This window comes from Bos indicus, chromosome 18 (assembly GCF_029378745.1).
Source record: "Bos indicus isolate NIAB-ARS_2022 breed Sahiwal x Tharparkar chromosome 18, NIAB-ARS_B.indTharparkar_mat_pri_1.0, whole genome shotgun sequence".
NCBI classification, from domain to species: domain Eukaryota; kingdom Metazoa; phylum Chordata; class Mammalia; order Artiodactyla; family Bovidae; genus Bos; species Bos indicus.
The window spans coordinates 61,387,127-61,399,868 of NC_091777.1; the positions used below are offsets into that span (position 1 = coordinate 61,387,127).

General features: G+C 43.3%; 1 protein-coding gene across 1 annotated transcript in view; it reads right to left on the bottom strand.

Moving 5' to 3' along the window:
* Window positions 1-12,742, bottom strand: part of LOC109572793 (cationic amino acid transporter 3-like) — a 21,145-nt gene continuing 8,403 nt past the window's right edge. Inside the window, 12 exon segments of the mRNA XM_070771663.1 lie at window positions 1-1,759; window positions 1,946-2,054; window positions 2,872-3,427; window positions 3,616-3,718; window positions 3,822-3,961; window positions 4,131-4,353; window positions 4,534-4,646; window positions 4,873-5,050; window positions 5,875-6,033; window positions 6,601-6,666; window positions 6,669-6,999; window positions 10,991-11,109. Of these exon segments, the coding sequence (XP_070627764.1) occupies window positions 3,259-3,427; window positions 3,616-3,718; window positions 3,822-3,961; window positions 4,131-4,353; window positions 4,534-4,646; window positions 4,873-5,050; window positions 5,875-6,033; window positions 6,601-6,666; window positions 6,669-6,969 (1,452 nt within the window). The 5' untranslated portion in view covers window positions 6,970-6,999; window positions 10,991-11,109 and the 3' untranslated portion in view covers window positions 1-1,759; window positions 1,946-2,054; window positions 2,872-3,258.

The following is a 12,742-nucleotide window of genomic DNA, read 5'->3' on the forward strand; positions in this document are numbered from 1 at the left end:
TGAGAGATTTAGCAAATAATATTACAAGACAGCCAGATACATTGAATTTAGGTAAAGAATGAACACATATATTTTAATACATATATTATATACACATATCTTATGCATATTAATTATACTTATTTTTATATGTATACATACACAGGTGCAGGCATATATAATTTTACTATGCTTCACAGATACTGCATTTTTTTGCAAATTGAAGGTTCATGGCAACCCTGAGTTGTCAGATAATGGTTAGAATTTCTTAGCAATAAAGTATTTTAAAATTAAGGTATGTACCTTTTTGGGGGGGCGGGGGCATACTGCATGGCTTGTAGGATCTTAGTTCCCCAACCAGGGATCAAACCTGTATCCCTTGCTTTGGAAGGCAGATTCTTAACCACTGGACCGCCAGGGAAGACTTTTGTCTGTTCAGTCTCAATTACTACCTTTTAATCCCAACCAACTATTTATCAACTAACCATTACTTCCCACCCACTTCTTCCACCACTGGAAATGCAGGTTTTTTTTTTTTTAAGAACTTTTCCTCATCAACTCTATTGCATACCTCTAAGAGTCTCCTACAGAAAAGAAAAGAAAAAAGACCATTTATACCATGTTACACTACACCTTAATAAAGCTAGGGGAAAAGATACAAATGATCATTTCTCTTTCGCATTACGAAGTGATCCACTTTATTATTATTCTCATTTCATCAAAGTCCATTTTTATAGTAAATAGCTAGCCTAGCTTTCTCATATTGTGGTTGACACAATGTATACACTCCTTTCCTTTTATTTCTGACACATTTGCATCCTCATATTTAAAATGCAATTCTTTAAAAAAAATTTTTTCACTTATTTCTTTTTGGCTGTGGCAGGTCTTTTTTGCTGTGCAGGCTTTTCTCTAGTTGTGGTGAGCAGGGGTTACTCTTTAGTGGCAGTGTCTAGGCTTCTCATTGCGGTGCCTTTCCTTGTGGTTCCCAGGCTCTAGAGCACAGGCTCAGTAGTTGGTGCACCAGCTTAGTTGCTCCACGGCATGTGGGATCTTCCTGGATCAGGGATTGGACCCATGTCTCCTGAATTGGCAGGTGGACTCTTTACCACTGAGCCCCCAAGGGAAGCCCCAAGGTATTGTCTTTCGTTATTGTGGACTCATTGTTGTTTACTCACTAAGTCATGTTTGACTCTTCTGTGACCCCATGGCCTGTAGCCCACCAGGCTCCTCTGTCCATATGATTTCCCAGGCAAGAATACTGGAGTGAGTTGCCATTCCCTCCTCCATAAAGTGCAACCCATGACACAATACACTGATTGAGTTTCTTTCCTATGTGAATTTCTTTCCTCTTGCTGGAAATAGGCACAAGGAGGAGATTTTTATGTGCTAATTGATATTTTATTTCTTCCTCCAGTTCCTGCTTATATTCTCGTACATTGTTTTGTGAACTTTTATCTTGTTGTATGCTTATGAAACATGGACTTTTCTGTATGTATATTTTTAATTTATACAACTTTAAAGTCATTTTATCTTCTGTCAATGAATACACAGCTATAAGTGCATGCTGTGTTCATACTGTATCAAGGCTCACAGTGTCCCATGAACCAACAGACTCTCAAGTGTGTGGAGGGATTCCACACAGCAGCTGTTTCCTGTGGTTAAGATGACTCAGGACCGGGGATGTTTTTGTAAAGAGTTTGGGAGGTGGAGGCTGGTGGTTATTGCTCATTGTTTTCCTCCAGGCTGTGTCAGATCCCGTATCCAAAGTATATAACAGATCCTAGTAGGGAAATGAGACAGTGAGAAGGGAAATTAGGTGCTCTACTCACTTACAAATGCCCAGTTGTTCTTTAGTCACTAAGTCATAAAAGGCCTCCTATTATGGCATCTGACGCAGTTTGGGGATGAAGTAAAAGGAAGTGGTTCAGTCACCCAAGAGGCCTCTTTAGCCCAGAAGGCAACTTACCAATGGCATTCCAGACTCCACATTGGGCCCATGTTGCAGGGGTTAACTGCATCATCAAGTAAACATTCACAAAGATGCTCACCAGTGGGAGGACAGGCAGAGCAGGGGCCTGTGGGCAGAGTCAGTTCATCCCTGAGCACAGCCCAGACGTCTGAAAGGGAGACCCTACCCCATGTAGGCAAGAACACTAGTCCTCAGCCCATGTGTTAAGTCCCTACTGAGACTGGATTTTTTTTTTTTTTAAACTTTACGTAATTGAATTAGTTTTGCCAAATATCAAAATGAATCCGCCACCGGTATACATGTGTTCCCCATCCTGAACCCTCCTCCCTCCTCCCTCCCCATACCATCCCTCTGGGTCGTCCCAGTGCTCTAGCCCCAAGCATCCAGTATCGTGCATCAAACCTGGACTGGCATCTCGTTTCATACATGATATTTTACATGTTTCAATGCCATTCTCCCAAATCTTCCCACCCTCTCCCTCTCCCATAGAGTCCATAAGACTGTTCTATACATCAGTATCTCTTTTGCTATCTCGTACACAGGGTTATTGTTACCATCTTTCTAAATTCCATATATATGCGTTAGTATACTGTAGTAGTATTTTTCCTTCTGACTTACTTCACTCTGTATAATAGGCTCCAGTTTCATCCACCTCATTAGAACTGATTCAAATGAATTCTTTTTAATGGCTGAGTAATACTCCATTGTGTATATGTACCATAGCTTTCTTATCCATTCATCTGCTGATGGACATCTAGGTTGCTTCCATGAGACTGGATTTTTAAACACTGAGTGTGGATCAGGGACAAGTCCACTGGTTGTAGCAGCTCCCCTCAATTCCTTGTCCATTGAAGGATTTTAGACCTCAAAGCATGTGACTTTATTCACTCAGGTGGATATTTTCAGCACGTAAGATCACCTACCTTGAAGTGAAGAGGAGAGGGGCTCTGGCGCTGCCTCCAGATGATGACCGTGACCCCAGTGATGAGCAGCAGCAGCAGCACAGCCACTGTTGTGAGCACGGGGTCTCAGGAGAACAACTAACTGGGCCACTGGGCCAGGATCAGGCTCAGGATGATCAGCAGGAGAACTGCAAGGGTCAAGATGGAGGAGAATGGCCTGGACCCAGAAGACAAAGATGTCAGGACCTTGGGCCACACCCCTCCCCAGGCTCCCCACATCAGGAATGGCTATCATATTTCCAAGATTCCTCCTCAGCTGACAAAGACACAGAATTCCACCCTATCCTGTCAGTTTTAGAATGCAACCAAAGAGAAATCCCACTGCTCACAGAGCAGGAAGGTACACCCCTAGACAATCTGGCCAGATTTCCAGGTGGGGGTGGTGCTGGTAGGGAACCACAGAGTCTTTAGGATGTTTGAGGTTCCTGTTTCAGGTACAGAGTTCAGAGGATATTCTTCAACTTTAGTCTCCATCTCAACTTCCTCCTCTGTTTTCTCATTCAGGTCTAGCTGGTACCTGGATAGAGGTATTAAGGCAATAATAACAACAGTCCCTACTAATCCAACATCAGACAGTTTATTTGTCTCTTTCCTGCCTTATGAAGGACAGGACATATAGAAGGCAGCATGAAACCAGAAGGGGATTACCTCTCTATCCACCCCCAGGGGTCCAAGACCCCCAGCCAAGGTATAGGGGACTCTTATCTGAGAACAAGCACAGAAAAAGTCGCAAGGGTGTAAGCAAGCATGATCCCAGTTAACATGAGTTCCACAATATGACCAAGGTCCAAGAGTAACACCTTGATGGCTAGAATGAGGACAGGAGCAAGGTAGAGAAGGGGGTGAGAAACCACTAGAAAAATCCAAGTTAAGTAAATTGGTTGGAGAAAGAGTGGGTTTTGTTTACTCACCTGCAAGACTTCCAGAAGACATGATGGCCATGATGGGGGTGCTTGTGTGGGCATGGATCTGGGCAAGGCCCCGGAAAAGGAGCCCATCCTTAGCCATTGCACAGGTGAACCAAGACATGAAAAATATGCTAAACAGAAGGCTGGAAAACAAAATAGAAACACGTGTGGAGACGTGGAGAAGAGGGATAGACTAGGGCATCTCCTCTCTTGTCTTCATGGGGTAAGGTGTCTTCTCGCTTGTCTGTCAATCTCAAGGGCTGGAACACCTGAAAACCAGACAGTAGACAGGGAGAAAACCATGGCACTGACCTGTATAAAAAAGAACACAGGAAAAGAACAGCCATGATGTAGCTGGCAGGAGCCCACCCGATTTGGAGAAAGGCCTGCGGTAAAGGATTGTAATGATGAATCTGGTAGTAGGGCACCATGAGGCTGAGTGCTGCTGAGACTCCAAAATATGTCAAAAAGCCGACAGAGATGGAGATCATCATGCTCAAGGGGATGGAATGCTGAGGATTTCGGGCTTCTCTCCCTGCATGGTGAGTAGAAGTCTTGGGTGAGGAAAACACACTGGTATGAAAGGAAAAAAAAAAAAAAAATCCCCTTTCCTCTTGCATCTTCCAAAGCAGGCTAACCATCTACCAACCCCTGTGCCAAAGGGCAGTTGAAATTGTGCCCAAGCCCCAGATGGGACACATAATGACCATGTTACCTGTAGCAACCACGGCTTCAAGAGCAAAACATGGGTAGAAACATAAAGCTGCTCCTCGGAGAATCCCATTAAAGCCCAAGGGCACAAACCCTCCACCACTGAGAGGGCCCAAGCTATGGTGAGAGAAGGAATGAGAAAGAACATGGATGGGATGTGCTCAGCTGTCTCTACTGGATTCCTCCCTTCATACCACAAGTCCTGGGCTCCAGCACCCCCATCATCTGATCATGTGGCTTCACCAGCCCAGATCTCTCTAGTCCCTACCGTATTCCCAGCTCAGCACTGCCCCCTCCCCCACTTCACAAGCATTACTCTGGCCAAGGGTCATAGCGTCCTAACCTATAGATGTCACTGGATCCGGATGTGTTCAGTCTATAGTCCTGTTCTGTGAGCTGCCAGTTGTGCAGGTCTCCCTTAATAAAGCCAGAGATGATCGTGAAGATTGGAACAAAAAATTTGATGCCTGTGAACACTTTGATAATCAGGGGTGACATATGAGGTCCCAGAAGTGTTACTCCTATGGGAAAAAAAGGAATATGAAACACTAAAAAAATAAAATAAAAACTATATATAGAGAAAGTAGACAATGGTTGCTAGAGGTGGATAATTGGCAGACTGCGGCGAGGTGGTGGACGGATAGTGACTGCTCAGTGGGTACAGGAAGCAGTCTTTCCTTTGAGGAGATGAACATGTTTGGAAGTAGATGGAGGCGATGGTTGCACAACATGGTGAATGTACTAAGAGCCACTGAATTGTACACTTTCAGATGGTTGATTTTTTATCTCACAATACATGTCTATGAAATCATCAGGTTGTATACCTTAAACTTATACAGTGCTGGATGTCATATAGATCTGAATAAAGCTGGGAGAGAATAATAAAATTTTTAATTTTATGCTATGAGAATTTCCTTTAAATTGAAAAAAAAATTACTTTTGGTCTCAATGCAGAGGAAGAAACTTGTTGGTCTAAGTAAAAGATTCTGAGCAGGGGTGATTTTGTTCCCCAAGCAGTTGGCTCTGTCTGGAGACTTTCTGATTGTCACAGCTTTTTGAGGGGATGGGTGTCACTGGTATCTAGTGAGTAAAGTCCAGGGATGCTACTGAACACCTGAAAATGGTTTCTTAAAAACCGTATAATGCACAGGACAGCCCCCCCACACCAAGAATAATCCAGCCCAAATTGTCAATGGTGCCAAGGATAAAAATAACAGTTATGTTCTCCCCTCCTGGCACCTTTGTTTCTAGTCCTAACCCCCCTCATTCTGCCACCCAAGCCTTTCCCTCCCCAGCTCCTGCTCCACATCCCACTCTTCTCATACTGTCTCTGTCCCCTTCTCACCAATCATCACCAGCAACAGGGCCAGAGCGACAAAGTCTGGGAACGTGGCCAGGAAAGAGGGCATATACGGAGAGAAAGTCTCCTTTAATGCCTGAGAGATGTGGTTTCTAATTAGACTGTCAAAGGTGATGCTCCACACTTTGGACAAACTGGCAGTGGCTGCAGAGGCAGAAGGAATACTCAGTAACAAGCATAAATTGATTCTTGACTATGTGTCATGGGATGTATTAAAAAAAAGAAAGACAAAATACCTAATCTCAAAGAGCTTCTCTTGGAGTGGGAAGAGCAGACCCAGATAACTCACAAAATAGGTCACTATTTGATATAATTAGGAGATCAATGTTATGCAAGAAAAGAACACAGGAAAGTGGGACCAGGGAGGCTGGGAGATGAGGGTGGAAATTTTATATCTAGTGGTAAAGGAAAATCCCACGAAGACAACAGCTGAGCAGAGGCTTCAATATGGTGAAGGGATGAGCCTGTGGGACATGCAACCCACTCCCTACAGTTTCCTGTCCTTTGAATTCTTGGTATATCATTTAAGGAAAACAGGATAGAGCTGAGTAGAATGAAGTGGAATTTTCCTGCCACTATTATCCACCTCACCCACGAGGTAGATAACAAAGTGCTTGTGAATGAGAGAAGACCCCAATCCTCCTCTCTCCTAGTTTCCTGATCTTAAGTCCCAGGCCTTCCTCCCCATGCCCCTCCGCCCCATCACCTCACCAATGAGTAAGGTCAGGATGAGGTTCCAGCCAGTGATGAATGCGCGCAGTTGTCCCATGGTGACAAGCTGTAGAGATACACAGAACCGGAGCGTGGTACTCTGGCCCATAACTCAGTGTAGCAGAGAGCACACATCACACAAGGCAGGGCGGCCACCAAGAAGGAGATGGCAATCGCTGGTCCAGTTATGTATTTGGCCACTATACCAGCCACGATGTATATGCCAGCTCCCAGGGTGTTGGCCACACCCAAGATCACCATCTGCAGGGTGTTCAAATGAGCCACAGGACTCTCAGTCTCCTCTCTGGGCTCCAGCCGCCACCTGCGGACCAGCTTCTGACCAAGTTGGTGAACATACTGACGCAGCATCCTAGATGGAGTTGAGGAGGCTACGATCTGCTGAGAATGCAAGACACAAGGTCATTAAGCATGTCCATCCTAAACAACAGGTCCTACTGTGTAGCCCAGGAAACTCTTTTCGATATCCTGTGATAAAGCATAATGGAAAAGAATATGAAAAAGAATGTATATATATGTATCACTGAATCACTTTGCTGTACAGTATAAATTAATACAACACTGTAAACAGCTTTACTTCAATTAAAAAAAAAAAACGGTTCCATCTGCCCTTGACCCTGGGAATCCAATTCCATGGAATAATGGACTGATGTGGAGCAGGTGGTAAAAGGACACACTGGGTAAGTTCTCTGTCTCTGAGCTTTTGTTTCTTAAACATAAATACATCTTTTAATATGATTCAAAATTACTGGAAGGGTTGCTTGAAGAGAAGTGAGATAAAGTGGATTATCTCTGCCCAAATGTGCCTCTTTGGCAGGTAGACTGTTTTGAGTTGAAGGCCGTTAAGACCCAGCAGACTCAGGAGAAGCTCCTTGTCTCTCCCTTCAGTTCATTTCATTTCAGTTCAGTTGCTCAGTTGTGTCCGATTCTTTGTGAGCCCAGGGACTGCAGCACACTGGGCTTCCCTGTCCACCACCAACTCCCGGAGCTTACTCAAACTCGTGTCCATTGAGTCAGTGATGCCATCTAACCATCTCATCCTCTGTCGTCCCCTTCTCCTCCTGCCTTAAATCTTTCCCAGCATCAGGGTCTTTTCCAATGAGTCAGTTCTTCGCATCAGGTGGCCAAAGTATTGGAGTTTCAGCTTCAGCATCTGTCCTTCCAATGAATATTTAGGACTGATTTCATTTAGGATGGACTGGTTTGATCTCCTTGCAGTCCAAGGGACTCTCAATAGTCTTCCTCAACACCACAGTTCAAAAGCATCAGTTATTCAGCACTCAGCTTTCTTTATAGTCCAACTCTCACAACCATACATGACTACTGGAAAAACCATAGCTTTGACTAGACGGACCTTTGTTGGCAAAGTAATGTCTCTGCTTTTTAATACACTGCCTAGGTTTGTCACAGTTTTTCTTCCAAGGAGCAAGCATCATTTAATTTCATGGCTGCATCCACCATCTGCAGTGATTTTGGAGCCCCCCAAAATAAAGTCTGTCACTGTTTCCACTGTTTCCCCATCTATTTGCCATGAAGTGATAGGATCGGGTGCCATGAATGTTTGAGTTTTAAGGCAGATTTTTCATTCTCCTCTTTCACCTTCATCAAGAGGCTCTTTAGTTCCTCTTTGCTTTCTGCCATAAAGGTGGTGTCATCTGCATATCTGAGGTTATTAATACTTGTCCCGCAATCTTGATTCCAGCTTGTGCTTCATCCAGCCCAGCATTTTGCATGATGTACTCTGCATATAAGCTAAATAAGCAGGGTGACAATATACAGCCTTGACGTACTCCTTTCCTGATTTGTCTCTCCCTTAAGTCTCAAAATAATTAGATTAGTGGACCTATGGCAAGAAAATAGGTATTACCAGAGAGAACTTATAACCTCAGAAAGACTTCCCTGCCTGGAGTGGCAAACATTTTTTCACCAAGCACTTGCTCTTCCCATCACCCTATGGATGTCCTCCCTTTTGAAGCCCCAGATCCTTACCTCATTCTGTTAAACTAATGGTACATATGAGCCTCCACTGGCTGACTCTCTTGAGCCTCAAGTTTTTATGGGGCTCTCAAAACACAACAAATTAAATTTATTAATTTGTCTCATGTCAGCTTAATTATTAAACCAGCCAAAAAACCTAGAAAGAAAGGTTTCCTACTTCTTGAGAAGCCAAAGATTCAAATGCAGTGTTGACACACAGTAGGTAATTAACTGGTATAAGTTGAGTGCATAAGAAGAGGGGCTTCCCAGGTGGTTCAGTGGTAAGGATTCCGCCTGCCAATGCAGGAGACGCAGGAGACATAGGTTCACCCTGCATTGGGAAGATGCCCTGAGGAAGAAATAGCAACATACTCCAGTATTCTTTTCCTGGAAAGTTCCATGGACAGAGGAGCCTGGTGGGCTACCATCCATGAGGTCACAAAGAGTCAGACATGACTGAGTGACTGAGCAGGCATGAATGAATGAGCGGGTGAGAATATATTTTTTTTAATTGAAATCAACCAGCTCTGCTGGTTCAAATCCAGCTCTGGAACATATAAATTTTTCTGAGTTTTCACAAACTACCTAACATCTTTGCCCTCCTGTCCTGTATAACACAGGGAAAATTGCTATCATCATTATTCCCTTCCCTCTTTGATATGTGTGAAATGACTCTTTTAGGAGCTTGGTAATCAAAGAGCTCAGACTCCATACATTTCTTCAGCAAGGATCCTGAAACCTAATAGCTTTCTGCTTCATTGCTTGCAGAGTGACATGAAATAGGAACTCTGCTTTGGGACAGAAGAATATGGAATTTGTAGGAGGAACAGACTCTAGCCCAGCTCAGTCAAAGCATCAAACCAGAGAGGTCTCACAACTGCCTGGAGGGGGGGCAACTAACCTTCATTCTGAATCAGAAATGACAGGACTCTGTTTCCTGCTCCTTTGAGGCCTGAAATGTTGCCTCACTATACTGTTCTGCGGGGCTAGGATGACCCAGTGACCACAAGTTACCTTCAGGGGGCTCTCTCTTCCCATGCTCTTAAGCTCAAGCTCAGCATTTGGGTTAAGAGCAAGGATTACAACGTGTTCCCCATCCTGAAACCCCCTCCCACCTCCCTCTCTGTACGATCCCTCTGGGTCATCCGTATACACCCATGGCGGATTCATGTTGATGTATGGCAAAACCAATATAATACTGTAAAGTAATTAGCCTCCAATTAAAATAAATAAATTTATATTTTAAAAAAAGAGCAAGGATTATGAACCCAGGAGAATATTATTAGAATGTTGGCTTTCTCACCACTCCTATGGCTTTGAAGAACTCATTTACTTCTCCAGATCTCCGTTTTCCTCTTTTTTATGTTCTGCAGATGAATCCTTGTGCATGTTAAATGGTGCATCTGCTATGGACAAAGTATGATAATTTCCCCAAAAGCTAAAAGTGGATTGATTTAATATATGATCCATTCACCCTATGGGTGTATACCCAAAATAACAGAACAGAGATTCTCAAAGAAATATTTGTACACACATATTCAAAAGAGAATTATCACAATAGCTGAAAGTTGGAAGCAACCCAAATGTCCTTCCACAAAGAATGGATAAACACAGTGTGGTCTGTATATACAGTGAAATATTATGCAGCCTTAAAAAGACAGGAAATTCTGATGTGTACTACAAGGTGGAGGAAACCTGAGGATATTATGTTAAGTAACCTAAACCAGTAACAAGAAGACAAATACTGCATGATTTCACATCTATGAACCTCCGAGAGTTATCCAATTATAGAGACAGAAAGCAGAAAGGTGATCTTCCAGGGGCTGGGATGAAGGGGGAAGTGGAGAGTTATTGTAAAGTGGGGACAAAGTTTTAGTTTTACAAGATGAAAAATGGTCTAGAGATTGGCTGCACAACGATGTAAACATACTTAGCATAGTGAACTGTGTACTCAAAAAGTTTTTTAATTGGAGGATAATTGCTTTACAATGTTGTGTTGGTTTCTGCCACACAACAAAAGGAATCAGCTGTAACTATATATGTGTTCCTTTCCCTCTTGACCTTCCCTCCCATCCCCCCATCCCACCCCTCTAGATCATCACAGAGCATCAGACTGGGCTCCCCATGATATACAGCAGCTTTCCATTAGCTATCTATTTCACACATGACAGTGTATACATGTCAGTGTTGCTTTCTCAACTTTCCACCCCCCCTCCTTCCCCCACTGCATACTTAAAATCATTAAGATGGTTAATTTATGCCATGTGTATTTTACAACCATTAAAGAAATTGCTGCCAATGATAAACAACAGAGCCAGCATCACAGAGTTCCTAGATGTAGCAAACCCAAAACTGACTTAATATAAGTTACCACACAGTTGTCCTCCACACTTACCAAAATCCATAATTTTTCATGTTGATACGGTTGCCCCAATATCTGCAGTTGAGGAACCCATAGATTTGGAGGGCCAACAGTATACAGGAGACTGAGATCAGATTCACATAATGGAAACCCTAGATAAAAGTAATCTTTTTTTTAAGAGTAATTTAACCTTTTTATTTTGCATTATAGCCGATTAATAATGTTGTGATAGTTTCAGGTAGGCAGCAAAGGGATTCAGCCACACATATAGATGTATTAATTCTCTCCCAAACTCCCCTCCCATCCAGGCTGCCACATAACACTGAGCAGAGTTCCCTGTGCTGTACAGTGGATCCTTGTTGGTTATTCATTTTAACCACATATAGCAGTGTGTGCATGTCCATCCCAAAGTCACTAGCTATACCCCTTCCCCCTATCCTAAAGGTATTCTTTCATATTGTTTGAACATCAGTCTAAGAAGAGTTTCCCAACCTCCAGACTTGATCCAAATCCCGACCCCTACCCATTCACTCACAAACACAAGAATTCTCAGCTCTTCCTCCTTTCAACTAAAAACTGGTCTCTCTTCCCTCAGGCTGGAGCCGGGCTAACCCCCTGCACTCTGGGGTTGCAGAGGTCTCTTTGGGAGGATGTGAACTTAGCGCCCAGTCTCCTACAGAAGACGGTGACCGGAGACTTACTGGATCCTTGGAGCAGAGCCTGGAGAACTGGGTCAGTCAGGGAGGCTGAGGTTAAGCCATGCAGGGCTGGAGCTGAGACATCTCCAAGAACTGAAGCGGGGAGTCCTGAGCACAGAAGACAGTCCTCACCCTTGGGTTGTTGGGGTGGAGATGGGGCTGGGCCAGAGGGGAGTTTCTGCAATGTTGTTATCAGCTCTTGACTCTTCTGTTGTTACCCTCAGGGTGGGGGGTGATTCTGAATTTTTTTTATTGTGTAATATATAGTACATAAAATTTACCATTTTAACCATCTTTAAGTGTGCAGTTCAGTCGTGTTAAGTATTTCACATTTTGTGCAACCAAACTCCAGGACTTTTTTCATCTGGCAAAACTGAAACTCTACCCATTCAACAAAATTTCCCCTTTCTTCTTTCCCAGTTCCTGGAAACCACTACTACTTTCTCTCTCTATAAATATGACCGCTCCAGGTACTTCATTTAAATGGGATCAAATAGCTTTTGTCGTTTTTTGTCACGATTCTTTTACTTAGTACAATGTCCACAAGGTCAGCTGCATTGTAGCTTATATTTCCTTCTTTAAAAGAACATTTTTAAAAATTTTGGCTGTGCTGGGTCTTTGTTGCAGTGGGCAGGCTTCATTTAGTTGCAACTCTCAGACTTCCTCTATGGCATGTAGGATCTTAGTTTCCTGACCAGTGGATGAACCCACATCCCCTGCCTTTCAAGGCAGATTCTTAACCACTGAACCACCAGGGAAGTCTCTTCCCTTCTTTTTAAATACTGAATAATACTTTATTATTGGTACATACCATATTTGGTTTACTTATTCTTTGGTCAATGGACACTAGGGTTGCTTTCATGATTTAACTATTGTGAATAATGTGTTATGAACATGGTTGTTCAAATATCTCTCCCCAAGTGTGCTTTCAATTCTCTGGGTACATCTTCAGAGGTAGAATTGCTGGATCAGAATGTTCTAAGATTTTACCTGCTTGTGATGGAGAAGATGTTCACATGTTGAGGAATGGGGAAGTGATTTTGACTTATCCATGGTTCACCCTGAATTGTGTGTGAACTAAACAGCC